General features: G+C 42.0%; 1 protein-coding gene across 2 annotated transcripts in view; it reads right to left on the bottom strand.

Moving 5' to 3' along the window:
* SYT8 (synaptotagmin 8) overlaps positions 1-15288 on the bottom strand; it is a 37014-nt gene that overhangs the window by 8642 nt on the left and 13084 nt on the right. For both annotated transcript variants that reach the window (XM_087716637.1, XM_087716642.1), the window contains 4 exons: positions 14672-14832; positions 12968-13063; positions 8970-9137; positions 7310-7477 (listed from right to left, as the gene is read on the bottom strand). In XM_087716637.1, coding sequence (XP_087572763.1) covers positions 7310-7477; positions 8970-9137; positions 12968-13063; positions 14672-14832 — 593 coding nt within the window. The remainder of the gene's footprint in view (positions 1-7309; positions 7478-8969; positions 9138-12967; positions 13064-14671; positions 14833-15288) is intronic.

Genomic DNA, 15288 nt, shown 5'->3' with positions numbered 1-15288 from the left:
CTGTTAAGATCTTAGCAATGATTTAAATTGGTATCACATAGCAAAAATAATCTTTCATTTCTTGGTTTACAAGCAAGTGGCTATATTTGGGGCCATCCACTAATCTCATGAATATTTGTTTTATGGAAGATGTCTACTATAAACCTAAGAGGTAAGGCTTTCTATTGGAAAATATAAGAAGGCTCTGGAATATTTACTTTTAATTAATTACTGTAATGATTATTTAAAGGAATGTCAACAACTCCAGATAGAATTTTCTTTGCCTAATACACAACTCTGGCAATATAAACCAGTAAATGTTTTGCTTCCTCAATATGAAGCAAATATCTAAGCCAAAGGTGGGTTGCTCCCAGTTCAGCCCAGTTCGGCTGAACCAGTAGAGGAATTCAGGCCGGGGTCGCAGAACCAGCAGCTACCCAGGCCTGCCAATCCCCCAAACTGGTTCCCTCGCCACCGCTGGGCCACCACCATTTTGGATTTTAGTGGCTGTGTATGCGCAGTTCACTGAAAATTTTTCTGCGCATGCGCGAAGAACAATTTACATTGAACAGCGTGCACACACGTTGCGTGCGGGTTGCAAACTGGTAGTAAAACGGGCAGCAAACCACCCCTGACCTAAGCCACCCCAAAGATACTATCATTTTTTTGATGGAACCTATTCTGAAATCAAATAAATTTTGCATCTAAAGCAGAAATTTTAAAATATTTTTGAAGTTGAAGTTAACTGACCTTATGACTTACGGAATGAACAATTGACATAACCAATAATGGAACATCAGTAGATGCCAATCTTTAAAAAATGTTTAAAATATTACTTTGGTCCTGGGGTTGATTCTGAATTCTTTGGACACTTAAAGAATGTTTCAGAAAGGATGGACGTAGTGTCTTAATGATGCAAAGGTGCAAAAATTATATGATTTTGGCTGTGTCCCTTTTCGTTTCTTTGTTGAATGATATTAGAACATGTCTTTGGTCTGCTGCACTATTATAACTTATCAATTAATTAGATTATCTCTTGGTTGCATGTACTTTAATTTTTAACATTTGTTTTATTCATTCTTAATGCGTTTTTATTGCAAATGAAGATAAATATGAATAAGAGATGCCAAAATGGGACTTCAAAAACCAGACAAACTTTGTGTGCTAGAGTCCCTAAATCAAGCCCATCCTGCAGACTCCTGAGTCATTTTTCCCCCCTGTAGCAGCTGACATACTGTAACAGCAAAGTGTGTGCAGAAAATTATTCATAGTTATATGAAAGGGCATGTTCAGAAATCAAGACACCACCTTTTGTCAATGACTCAGAACAGAACACTCAGATCCAGCCACAGGGGCAGCCAATTTTATGCCAGCATTGTTTTGAGCTGACTCATGGATGGGTGGGATAATCCTTTTCTCCAGCAGTAAGAATGCTCTTTCATCACAGGTTAAAATTTAACTACATTTCTACATCTAAACAAGATGGTTGAAGTATGAAGGGGAGCAGCAGCTGCTCAAGATATAAATGTGTGGTATCCAAGGCAGCGGTGAAATCTAATCCCCCCCCCCCGGTTCTGTGGGCGTGGCTTGTGGGGGGAATCATATGACTGGGTGGGCGTGGCCAACTTTTTTTCCACTTTTTAAAGCATTTTTTCCCTACCGGTTTAGACAAACTGGCAGGGAAAAAAATGGTTTAAAAATCTAAAAAAATAGCTTCGGACCATTGAGCCACGCCATCGTCGGAAGCTTTTAGAAAAGCTTTTTAAAGCACTTTTTCCGACCATTTGCCTGAACCGGCAGGGAAAAATGCTTTTAAAAGCGGGAAAAAGCTGAATCATGCAATCCTTGGAAGCTTTTTTTTAAACTACTGGTTTGTAGAACCAAGGACAATTGTCCCTACCGGTTCAGCCAAACCAGGCTGAACCGGGAGGATTTTACCCAAGGTGTGCTTGCAGATATTCCGGATCCATTGACTGATCAAGGTTTTCCTTGATGCTCCATCCTACTCTTCATTGCATTCGAATCCCTTGTCTGTCAGGCCTGTAGTTATGTTCCTTTTAGGATCTTTGGCCTGCCACACTTTCTAATATTTCATTATGCTGTTTCATTAGTGTACTAGTTGGAAGGGGGGAATAGAAAGGAGTAGAATTGTGGAATGTGTTGTTGTCATTCTTTTCTAGAAGCCAAGGTCATCTTTTGTCTCCGCACCTCTGCACCTCACCGGAACAAGCTGGGTGGAGAAGCCAGCGTGGCCGAAGAAGATTGGACCATGTGATGGATTTATGGGTGTGGGGATAAGTTCATAGACTTTCAACTGGGTGGAATCCCAGGAAATTTTCAGAATTGGGATTTTCAAAGATGTGCCAACATGTCTGTCTTATTAAATTGGAACTTTAAGGATAGATCTGCCTTGGACTCTGATTTAATTCTGCATGATAGTTGGAACGCTGATATTGTCCTTATTTTATTCTCTTACACTCTCCTGCAGAGTGTTTCAACCACTAAAAGAAATTAGAGAGGCTGGGTGGGAAGTTGAAACAACTTCCCTCGACAGCTTCACTGAAAATGCTGCACAGGATGGCTTATTGATATGGATTTTAATAGGGGACATCGAGTTTCTTTGATTCAAGGCACTTCTACCCTGCCACTGCATACATATCCCAATCCATCAGTCTGAAGGTGGTACACAATAAGAACAGGGATTGCACTGGATCAGCCCACTAGCCAAGAAGCAATATTTTCTTGTCTGACCTTTCAGTACATGGAATAAAAAAAATCACCATCCCACTATATCCTGGAGAAACAAACTTGTCCTCACCCTCATTCCAAACAAAATAGAAATAAAACAAATTGCTTGTATACTTTCCTCTGTGTCTTACTTGAAGTTGCACACCGTATGTCAGTTAGACATATGGGTGCGGGGGGGGGGACTTATACAGAGAGAATAGAAATGACACCAAGGCATCTTTCTCATTTTTTTTATTTAAATGAAGCCTAGGAGAAGCCAGAAGTTTCTGAAAACGGGAAAAGAGACAGATCCACAACATTTCTCATATATTTGCCCAGCCTTATGGTTTCAGTTACTCTATAGCTGCCTTGGAAGAAATCAGCTCAGCTTCTGAACATGGCCAATATCATAGGATCACTGTGGCCCAGAGTTGGTTCAAAAACTTTGGAAGTGACCTTAAAGAGCTTTTTTCAGTAAGCTTCATACATTCAGTTTAGCCTACAACTGGTGCAATAAGCTGCAGTGTTTAACTATGCCAAACTGAAACAAGGAGATTGGATGAATCCTAATTGTACATGCAGCTCCAAAAGATTAGTCCAGGTTATGCTATTAGAACTGACTCCTTGGCTTCATTCCCGAGACACAAAAAATACACATAGTTCTCACGTACTGACCTCAAATTGGGACTAGCAATTCTGTCACTAAGCAATGCAATCATTAAGTGAGCTGTTGTGTGACCATGCCAAGCCAGTTCTCCTGCAGTCATTAAGCAAATCACTATGGGTTGTTAAGCATGAACATCATGTGACGGAGACTTGTGACTTCCTGCTCCCCATAAATTTTGCTTCCCAGCTGTTAAGCTTGCAAAGGGCTCAGATTACAACTGTGCAACCACAGGGACATCACAATGGCAGCAAGTTTGAGGGCCAGTCATAAATCTATTTTTTTTTCCAGCGCTGTCGTAATTTCAAATGGTTGATGAACAAGGCAGTCAGTAAGTGAGGTCTGCCTGTATGGTACACTTGCCAGTTGCAGCATTTTGTAATTGGTTTTATAATTGACAAAAAACAAGAAGTATATATTGCAAGCAGATCTTTACTTTGAAAAAAAATGGATTATGTCTCTCCTCTTAGTTTTTATCACATAAGTAGCCTGATATTAAGTGATGGGTTGACTTTGCTCTAGTGGTACAAAATGGGTAAATTTCTTGCCACTACATTGTTTATGTAGCCCTATTATTTATTTAGTTATTGGAATTATAGCCTACTTTATTACCAAATGTGAACATTTGGTAAAAAATAACAATAAAATCTAGAATATTGATTAATAAATTAATATGACATATAGTTAACATAATTAAATAATAATTAGTGATCCTCCTAATGACATCAACTTACCCTAACCTCTTCTCTATTGGAATAATTTGATTACTTCAAAAGCAAATTTGGAGTAAGAGACTTTTGCAAAGAAAAGTGGTTGTTTGAACTGTAGGAAGTTAAAACCCATCCCTCTCCCAAAAAAATGAAATATCTTAGGAAATATTGAAAAGGGAGAATATTATATTTCCCTGGATGTGAAAAGGGAGAAACATGTTTTAAAGACAAATTAGCTCCCTGCCGCTTCCTGCACATCCCCTTTGTCAATGGGCCATTAAGATACCCAAGCCAGTCCCTTTACATAATAAAGAGTTCTAACCCTAACCCTTCATCTCCAGGGTGATGGGATTAAGGCATGATTAGCCTTTACCCACTCACCACATGGCATCTGAGAACTCAACCAAACCTGGATTCAAAACACAGCCTAGAGATTTGCCCCTGCATTGCCCCATGGGAGTCTGACAACCAACCAGAATACATTGCTTACACAGGAACAGGAAACAGATAGGTGGGGCCGAACAGATTATAAAAAACCCTGCAAGCCCCTTCTTCGCTCTCTCTTCTTCTCTACCCAACATTGAAGCATGTGATCATCTTTTCTGTTCAGGACTCAAGTCATGTGGTCCTGTCCACCATTAAAACCATCTTTCCAAGCAGCCTCCATGTCTCCAGTGTCTTTTTCCCCACTTGGAACCAAACCCAGAAGGACATTTCTTCCAACAGAACATGCATAGAATGTCTTACTAGTAAGAACTAATTTTATCAGAATATTCCAAATTATTTTTAGGAATTTTAATAATATTAAATCTATCATGTCTTCCTAATATGATGCCCTTCAGAAGCTGGAATGCAATACCCATTAGCCTAATATAATTATAAGAATAAGCAACTCTTTTTACCAGAATAGAAGGCTGAGCCAACCTTGAGCCAGTCAGGATCGAACTCCTGGCAATAGAATTCAGAGTTAGCCTGCAATACTGCATTCTAACACTGCGCTACCATGGCTCAAACCATAGTGTGCTTTGTTTGGCTTTGTGTTAATGTATTAGGCAAATCCAGCTAATGCAGTTTGTGAGCCATATCTGAATCTAGAAAGTCGTAAGTAGTTTAACAAACTATGATGAGCTGAAGTGTGGAGTTAGGCGATGCAGTTTTATATAAAAATTTCAGCATCCTGGTCAAGTTGGACATGCTGCTAACTTCCTAAGTGAACACAAGGGGACACAACCTCAAAACTACAAAATTAAATGCAGCATCTTTCTATCAATTTCAAAACATGACATCTATTGTGCAGTTCTTTATAGCTTCAAAATATGAAAACAATGAATATGGTAGGTGCAAAGCTGGAATACTTTGCAATATCTTCTTGGACAGAAATAAGAATGAAGTCCAAATGTTTTGTATAACGAAGTACAAGTCTTTCTATTTGTGATTTTTGAAAATGTTTTCTGTTTTTCTTTTCAGGAGTCTTCGGTCATTGTTGCATTAAGGTGCTATATTATCTGTTGCTAAACTTTTCAGTAGGTGATTCACAGACGATATTCTTTTGCAAATCTGACAAATTTTCAAGTAGTTCCACCAGAATTTTTTATTGGTTTTTTTTTAGATCTAGTCTTGACTTCCACGTAGTTCCATGTAGCTTTACTCTCACAATGTTTCTCACTGTTTCTAAAATTGCTTACTTTGTAAGACACAATTATCGCCATTTTCAAATACTCAGACAACTCTTTTAGAAGAGTCAAGGACCATTAAAATAAACAAACATCACAGCCTGAGAGATTTGAAGGTTCAGAATGTTTATATATCCAATGGAATTTTCTTCACCTCGGTAATTGTAGGCTTAATGACTCAATCACCTTCAGGGGCCTTATTAACCACTCTACTGTAAAAACTATAGCATCAAATCAAATTAATTTCTGCACCTGCCGATAGTCACAATGTTCTTATTGTGAATCTATAATCAACTGCGCATAAGTTAAGAATGCATTTAAATTTGTAGAAAGATGGCGAGCTTAACATTATACTATGTAAGAGTTGTGATAGCATCTGCTCTTTTGGGGATTTATCAAAGCTTACAATCTGAACAGGGCGACACAATATTTTGCACACAACAGGAACTAAATAGATTTATGATTGTATTGATTCCCTGCCTTTCTACCAAATAATGGTGCTCAAGGCACCTAATAGTACACAGAATAAAATAGTTCACACGTTCACAAATTAGGCACAAAACAAACAACAAAGCCATTTTTCCAGTTCTCAAAAGCCTGCCTGAAAAAAAAAACACCCTTTTTATTGTTGTCTTTTACTAGCAGAATAACAGAGTAATTTAGTTTAATCTCTTTTCACAGGGACTGCCAAATCTGAAAACAAACACAGATTCTCTCTTTGCTAACTTTATCTTACAGGTAAGGAGGGAAAACAGCTAGATGTTGTGTACTTTGTAGTTTCAGCAATCTCAGCCAGGTTGCCCCACAACAGAGAATTGAAGTTCAGCAACATCTGGGGGGCCACAACCCCCTCAATTTCCACACGTCCTATTATATTGCCTCAAAAAAGATCTTTCCTTCCTTCCTTGGCAACATATGCCCCACATGCAGAAGAATTTACAAAACCTTCAGCATGGGAAATAACTCCTATATAATTAAATTCCTTTAACAGTTAAGTAATACAATCTGCATAATTAAGCTTGGAAGAGCACTTTTGACTGGTCAAGAGAATCAGCACCAAGATCTAACTCTTCATTTAAATAGAGACAGTCAGCATTTTCCTTCCCCTGCTCCAGAGTTTCATAATGATGTCACGTGGACTTTTGTGAGATTTATTCCAGTCTGTGCATCAAAGCTGAGCAGGTATTTTGTGATCAGGGTCAGAGTTAATTGAGGATTTTTTTTCCAGCCTGGGGGTCCAAAAGAGGTCTGGCACTGAGAGAGTGAGATGACTAATGAGGAAAGCATCTAAATTATTTGCTTCTTGATTTTTCATTGAATATTTGAAATGAAATAATTATTCAGCTTATCACTCTCAGTTTACCGCTGTTGTATCTGAAGTGACAACCAACACTGCTGAAGGCAAACCATTTGTTTCCATATTCATATGATACAACTTCGGGAAGCTTTAGACCCATAAAAATTGAGCTGGGAGTTGTTTCCCTTACCCCGAATGAGTAAGATGCCAGATCACCCAAATTAGATAAAATTGTCACTCTCACTTCTGAGTTATGTACCTCTATCTTGCCAGCTGGAGAGAGATCAAGCCATTGTTCCATTACATGCTGTAAGTCCACATCCACAAGAGGCAGAGTCACCTCGCCAATTATGTCATGCTTGGAAAAGCGGTTGAAATCATACACTTGCATGACCAGTATAGCTTCAGTCACCTCTGCTCGGGAGACCTAGAGAAGAGGGGAAAAAAGGGAATGGCAATTTCACTTCTACCAATGGATGAAATCCCATGTCCTTCTGAAACGATGAAGCAGTGAATCTGAGCGATACAGGACAATCATCCTGCAAAGAATGGTGTCAAAAAGTTGCATCCGAAATCCATTTTGCTCAAGATTGGTTCTCCAACATTGGTTCTCCAACAGGTTAGGACCTGTATGGATCTCGGGGGGGGGGGGAATGGGGTTACCAAAATCAGGTGCTACAATAAAGAAGGTTTTGTAGAAAGTTAGCATCCACCGCTCTCTTTGAAGAATGAAACATTCTAGGAAATATTAAAAAGGCAGAATATGGTATTTTCCTGGATGAGAAAAGGAGAAACAATGTTTTTAAAGACAAAGCAGCTCCCTGGCCCCCACTTCAACTCCAGGGTGATGGTATTAAGATCTTCACCCTCAGGACATGATAGGATTAGCCCTCACTCAAGATACAAACCAGGACAAAGCCATTAAGCTGTAATAGGAATTGCCCAAGGCCCCTTCATTACATCACTCAGCAAGATTCAGTAAAGCCTGGGACTCAAGACAATCTACAAAGTTACCCCTGCATGGCCTCATGGGAGTCTGACAACCAATCAGAATACATTTCTTTCACAGGAACAGGAAGCAAGCCCAAGAAAGGGTATACATCTCTCTCTATCTTTCTCTCTCTCACCCACGTGCTCGATTGCCCAGGACCCCAAACCATGTGGTCCTATCCACCATTAAACCATCTTTCCAATCAACCTCCACATTTCCAGTGTTTTTCTTCCCACTTGATTTGATTTTTGATTTTATTAACATTTATAGGCCGCCCTTTTCCCTGAGGGGACTCAGGGCGGCTTACATAAAATAGGGAGGGGGGGGTACAAAACAATAAACATAAAACAATACATGAGAGTAAAATAGTACACAACATTCATTCATCATCCCGGTGGGGACAGATTGTGGTCTTTATCCCCAGGCCTGACGGGATAGCCAGGTCTTAAGGGCTGTGCGGAAGGTCTGGACGGTGGTGAGGGTACGAATCTCCACGGGGAGATCGTTCCAAAGGGTCGGAGCTACTACTGAAAAGGCTCTCCTCCATGTGGTTGCCAGTCGACACTGACTGGCAGATGGAACTCGGAGGAGGCCTAATCTATGCGATCTTATTGGTCGCAAGGAGGTAATTGGCAGGAGGCGGTCTCTCAAGTGGTCCTATCCACCATTAAACCATCTTTCCAATCAACCTCCACATTTCCAGTGTTTTTCTTCCCACTTGGAACTGAACCCAGATGGACCTTTCTTTCAACAGTGTGATTTCAATGGAAGACAGGGTTTGTAAACTCAACATCACAAATCATACTAAAGTCAATTAAACTAACCAAGAACATGAAATAGCAATAAAAAATGTGTTAATGAATATTTTTGCAAACTTCTAAACTAAATTTTAACAATATCAAACTGAATTGAAACAGGTCAATCCTACCTGAAAAATGAAGCTTTCGTTGAAAACGGGGCTGAGTGTCTTACGATGGACCTTTGTTTCATACTTCTTCCTTATGTCAGATGTCAGGAAGACAATCACGTAGGGATCAGAGGTACCTCCACTGTCCATGGCCTTTAGATCTGCTGCCTGCTTCACGCTAACCTTTAACTTAGAAAATCAATTCAAAAATATGAAAGTCTTGAAATGGATGTATATTAAGTTTGCAAATCTGTAGAAATGGACTAGAATTTGACTAGACAAGCAAACCAAAATAGAAAAGTATTTTCTACGGCCCCTCCGAGGCGGCGGATCCCGGAGACCCCCTTGGTTCACCGAGGAACTCCGGGAGATGAAGCGCCGGAGGAGATGCCTAGAGCACCGATGGAGGTCCGATAAGTCCGAATCGAACCGAGCAATGGTAACCACCTGCACCAAGGAATACACCAGGGCACTTAGGGCAGCGAAAAGATCTCACATAGCCACCTTGGTTGCGTCCGCTGAGTCCCGCCCAGCCGCCCTGTTTAGGATAACCCGCTCCCTATTAAATAAAAGGGAAGCGGGGGAACCCTTGCAGGGCAGAGCTGAGGATTATGCCCAATTCTTAGCGGACAAAATTGCTCGGTTTCGGTCGGACTTGGACTCCATCCCCGCAGTTCCAGCCGAGGCACAAGAGGATCAAGTAGAACATCTCTGGGTTGAGTTTCAGGATGTTACCCCCGGGGATGTGGACAAGGCCATGAGGGCTGTAAGTGCCTCCACCTGCGTACTGGACCCGTATCCCTCATGGCTGGTTACTAACAGCAGTGAGGTGACACGAGGCTGGATCCAGGCGGTTGTGACCGCCTCTCTTCGGGAGGGGAACTTCCCCGCCGCACTGAAAGCGGCGGTGGTGAGACCCCTCCTAAAGAAGCCATCTCTGGATCCAGCTGTTCTTAATAACTATCGCCCAGTCTCCAACCTTCCCTTCCTTGGGAAGGTTGTTGAGAAGGTGGTGGCCTTCCAGCTCCAACGGTCCTTGGAGGAAGCAAACTATCTCGACCCCTTCCAGTCAGGCTTCAGACCCGGTTACAGCACTGAAACCGCTTTGGTCGCATTGACCGATGATCTCTGGAGGGCCAGAGATGGAGGACATTCCTCCATCCTGGTCCTCCTTGACCTCTCAGCGGCTTTCGATACCATCGACCATGGTATCCTTCTGCGACGACTGCGGGAGGTGGGAGTGGGAGGCACCGTGTTGCAGTGGTTCTCCTCCTACCTCTCGGACAGGTCGCAGTCGGTGTTAGTGGGGGGGCAGAGATCGTCCCCTAGGCCCCTAACTTATGGGGTGCCTCAGGGCTCGGTCTTATCCCCCCTACTATTCAACATCTACATGAAACCGCTGGGAGAGATCATCCGCAGGCACGGGATCAGATACCATCAATATGCGGACGATACTCAACTGTATCTGTCCGCCCCGTGCCAACTCAATGAAGCGGCAGACGTGATGAACCGAGGCCTTGAAGCCGTTATGGACTGGATGAGGGTTAACAAGCTTGTGCTCAACCCAGAAAAGACCGAGTGGCTGTTGTGTTTCCCTCCCAAAGATTCCACCAATATTCCATCTCTCAGGCTGGGGGGTCAAATTTTATACCCCTCAGAGAGGGTTCGCAACTTGGGAGTCCTCCTGGATCCACAGCTATCATTTGACCACCACTTGACGGCTGTGACCAGGGGGGCATTCGCCCAGGTTCGCCTGGTGCGCCAGTTGCGGCCCTACCTGAATCGGGAGGCTCTCACAACAGTCACTCGGGCCCTTGTGACCTCTAGGCTGGAATACTGCAATGTGCTCTACATGGGGCTGCCCTTGAAGAGCATCCGGCGACTTCAGCTAGTACAGAACGCGGCCGCGCGAGTGATTGTGGGTGCACCTCGGTTCACCCACATAACACCTATCCTCCGCGAGCTGCGCTGGCTGCCTGTCGGTCTCCGGATGCGCTTCAAGGTGTTACTAGTCACCCATAAAGCCCTACATGGTAGTGGACCTGGATACTTGAGAGACCGCCTTCTGCCAATTACCTCCCTGCGACCAATAAGATCACATAGATTAGGCCTCCTCCGTATTCCATCGGCCAGCCAATGCCGGCTGGCAACTACAAGGAGGAGGGCCTTCTCAGTAGTAGCCCCGACCCTTTGGAACGAGCTCCCCGTGGAGATTCGTACCCTCTCCACCGTCCAGGCCTTCCGCACAGCCCTTAAGAACTGGCTAGCCCGTCAGGCCTGGGGATAAGGATAGCCGCCCCTCCCGAATGATGAATGTATGTTGCGTACTATTTTATTATATGTCTTTATGTCAATGTCTGTATTCCCCCTCCCTGATTTTATGTGAGCCGCCCTGAGTCCCCTTAGGGAAAAGGGCGGCCTACAAATATTAATAAATCTCTAATCTCTTCTTAAAAGTTGTGACCTTAGGCTCTCTGAATGAAATTTGACTCTAGGACACAGTTGGATTGTTCTGCTGTATTGGTCTCCCTACTGCACAAAAACACCCTTTAATAAACTTCTAGATTCTTTCACTGAGTTTGAGAAACTTTAATTTGCCTAGATGGCATTAAGTCATGAAATTGACTTAAGTCAATGAAGGTCCAAAACATGCTTGGCTAAATGTTAGATCTATTTTTTTTGTCCCAGACAATTGTGACAGGATCTTAGTAGAAGACTTTACCCTCAGTCCTTTGCTATGATCTGATCATTCTCTGATTGTTTGCTAGTGTTGCCCAAACATCATGGAGTACTTGGAGAACTCATTTCTAATGATCTAAGCCTCAGAGCTCATTGCAATAGAATTGCCAAAAAGACATTAAGAGTTGTTAATCTAATCTTGCGAAGCTTCTTGTTCGGTAATATTGTATTGCAAACTAGATCGTATAAAACCTTTGCTAGATCTATTCTTGAATACAAATCATCAGTCTGGAACCTGCACCGCATATCAGACATTAATACAATTGTGCGAATCCAGAGATATTTCACGAGAAAAGTACTACACTCCTCTGCTCATAACAGAATACCTTATACCACCAGGCTTGAAAGTTTGGGCTTAGACAACTTAGAACTATGCCACTTTTGATCTGACCTGAGCGTAATACATGAAATTATCTGCTACAATGGCTTACCTGTCATTGACTATTTCTGTTTCAACTGCAACAATACAGGAACTCACAATAGATACAAACTTAACATAAACCGCTCCAAACCTGATTTCGGAAAATACAACTTCAGCAACAGAGGGTCAATGCCTAGAATTCACTACCCGACTCTGTGGTTTCATCCCCAAACCCCCATAACTTTAACCTTAAACTGTCTATGATTGACCTCACCCCATTCCTAAGAGGTCTGTAAGGGTCATGCACTAGCACACCAATGTGCCTACCGTCCCTGTCCTATTGTCCCCACTTGTTCATATCCATTTCCTGTATTCATAACCTTGTTTATACTTATATCTGTCATTTATACATGCTTGACAAAATTAAATAAAGAAAAAGAAAGAAAGAAAGAAATAAAGAAATAAAGAAAGAAGGAAGGAAGGAAGGAAAGAAAGAAAGAAAGAAAGAAAGAAAGAAAGAAAGAAAGAAAGAAAGAAAGAAAGAAAGAAAGACCTATTGAGCATCACAACCAATCAAAATACTGGACCCATATTGGTTTCAGTGAATGCTTCAACTTTTCCCTTAAGTTCTGGTGGATAGCACTGAGGCCTTAGTCACTGCCTCAAATTTGTTGTAGTAGTAATGAATAGGAAGAACCCAGAAGCTGTGCAGGTTATCAGCATTTGCCAATAGGATGGTAGCATTTCTAAAAATGATCATCATTGGATGAAAGAATCAATGTAGAGTAAAGGAAGATATACAAGGCTGCCCACATGAAAACAAATATGCGAAATGCAGAAAGGAAAAGTATTGTTATTTAATATTGCTTTATAATAATAAAGAGTGCAAATTTGTCACTGTGGGATTTGTGAAATATACCTCCTGGCCACGGAAGTCATATTCTAGGGAATATTGCAGCCGTCCTCGTTTCTCATCTTCCAGTCCACATTCAATGTCTTCCAAATCAGGTTGGACCTACATCAAAATATTAGCACCTTTCATTCAAACATTCAATGCAATTCATATAATAAATGGTCTATGAAATATGAATGACTTTGGGTTGACTGTATATACTGTATGCCATCTTACATTCAGGAAGTCAGTGTATCCCCCACCCCCTCTTCTATTTTTCCCTATAACAACAATCCTCTGGTGTTTATTGTATTACATTCAGTTCTTGGAGACACAAAACCAATTCAAAATCTATCAATTCTTATCAATGGCAATGAAAAAATGCATGACCTGTCAAAACCGCGCTCGACTAAGCCGCGCCCGATTAAACCGTGTCGCTGACGTCATCAACAGGGCGACAACAGCCAGGGCGGAGAAAGAAGGGCGCTTTAAATAGTGCTTTGAAAGCAAGCCGATTCAACTTAAGGTAAGGGTTAGGTTTAGCATTAGCTTTAGGGTTAGGGTTAGGATTAGGTTTAGGGTTAGGGTTAGGTTTAGGGTTAGGTTTAGGGTTAGGGTTAGGTTTAGGGTTAGGTTTAGGGTTAGGTTAAGGGTTAGGGTTAGGGTTAGGTTTAGGATTAGGTTTAGGGGGGTTAGGTTTAGGTTTAGGGATTAATTTTAGGTTTAGGGTTTACAGCGTACTTCTGTCTCTGCGCTGTTGTCGCCCTTTTGATGATGTCAGCGACGCGATTTAGTCGGACGCGGTTTAGTCGAGCGTGGTTTTGTGGTGGAACCGAAAAAATGTACTTTGAAAATATGATGCAGGGAATCTTTGTGTAACAACAGTAATTGTGGCTGAAATTTCCATCTCTAAGTGATGCAATTGTAAAGTATGCTTGGTGATACCACTTAGTGACAGCAGTTCTGGTAATTCCTGGTTACTATTGTTAAGTGAATCCTCATGGATTGTTAAGTGAGGATCTCATGTGTCCACAACTTCTGATTTTCTGCCATTCCCCATTGAGTTTTGCTTGTGGGAAGGCAGAAGAAGAGGTTGCAAATTGTAATCCCATGACTGTGGGACACTGTGTTGGCCAGAAATCTTGGCTGGTTGCTGAGCACCCAGTTTGTCCTCTGTGTCAGCCAGACCCCTGAGCACCAGTCATAAGTACCCCCATCCAGTGCCATCACAAGTTTGAATGGTCACTGAACAAGTGGTTATTAACTGTGGACCACCTGTAGGTATTTGGAGCCAAGGAGTAAAAATCAGAGCTATATATGATTTCATCAGTGATCTATCAAATATATTAATGCACTCCAAGATTGAGCTTCCCAATCACTTAGCTACCAGGACATCTGCAAAGATTATCAAAAAGTCAAGGTGGCATACAAGTGCACAATTGAAGCTCTGCCCCTTTCCTAACAAGTACCATAAGTTTGATTATGCATTCATGGCCACCTATTTGATTTTTTTGACCGCCTGGTTGTCAGTTCTGGCTTAAGCCCTACTGAGATCAGTTGAATTGTATCCATCTTGTTTTCCTATCCACTTGCCATATATTTGTACTTCAAGCCTAGAAGGAGTTTTGTAACTAAGAACTCATTGAAAGTTCTCTGGGGTTTACAGTCCTCTTGAAATTTGAACTTAAAAATCAAAATGCTATTCCAATTCTAAAAGTCACGGTTACCTACCAAGCTGGCTGTTGTGGAGGCACCATTGATGTTTGTTAAGTTGAGTTTCTCCTTCTTCTTCCGTTTCTTCTTGCAGCAGCAGCACTTGATGATACAGATAAGGAAAAGTAGCAGGACTAAGCCTGCTGCTACAGCAATTGCAATGAGAGCCCATCTGGGTACTGTTTCAGCAGCAGGAGACAAGAAAGAGGAAAGAAATCATATAATGCAAATCAGGGAATTGTTTCTGGACGGTGACAAAGTCTCGGAGGCTCTAGTACAGGAGGCCCCAATCCCTAGTCCATGGACCAGCACTGGTCAATGGCATGCCAGCAACCAGTCTGCGCAAACAAGTGAAGCACCATCCATGGGATGCAGGCAGCATGCAAAACCATGCCTCTTCCAGTCCACAGAAAAATCTTTCTCCATGGAACTGGTTCCTGGTGCCCAAAAGGTTGGGGGATGCTACTCTAGTATAGCAGTAGCACTTAGACTTATATACCACTTCATAGTGCTTTACAGCCCTCTCTAAGCGGTTTACAGAGTTCAGCATATTGCCCCCAACAATCTGGTCCTCATTTTACTGACCTTGGAAGGATGGAAGGCTGAGTCAACCTTGAGCCTGGTGAGAATTGAAC

Source organism: Thamnophis sirtalis, unplaced genomic scaffold (assembly GCF_051295495.1).
Source record: "Thamnophis sirtalis isolate CommonGarterSnake01/CBP01778 unplaced genomic scaffold, rThaSir2_p1.2 scaffold_1, whole genome shotgun sequence".
Classification (NCBI taxonomy): Eukaryota; Metazoa; Chordata; class Lepidosauria; order Squamata; family Natricidae; genus Thamnophis; species Thamnophis sirtalis.
This window is presented reverse-complemented; position numbering and strand designations above follow the sequence as displayed.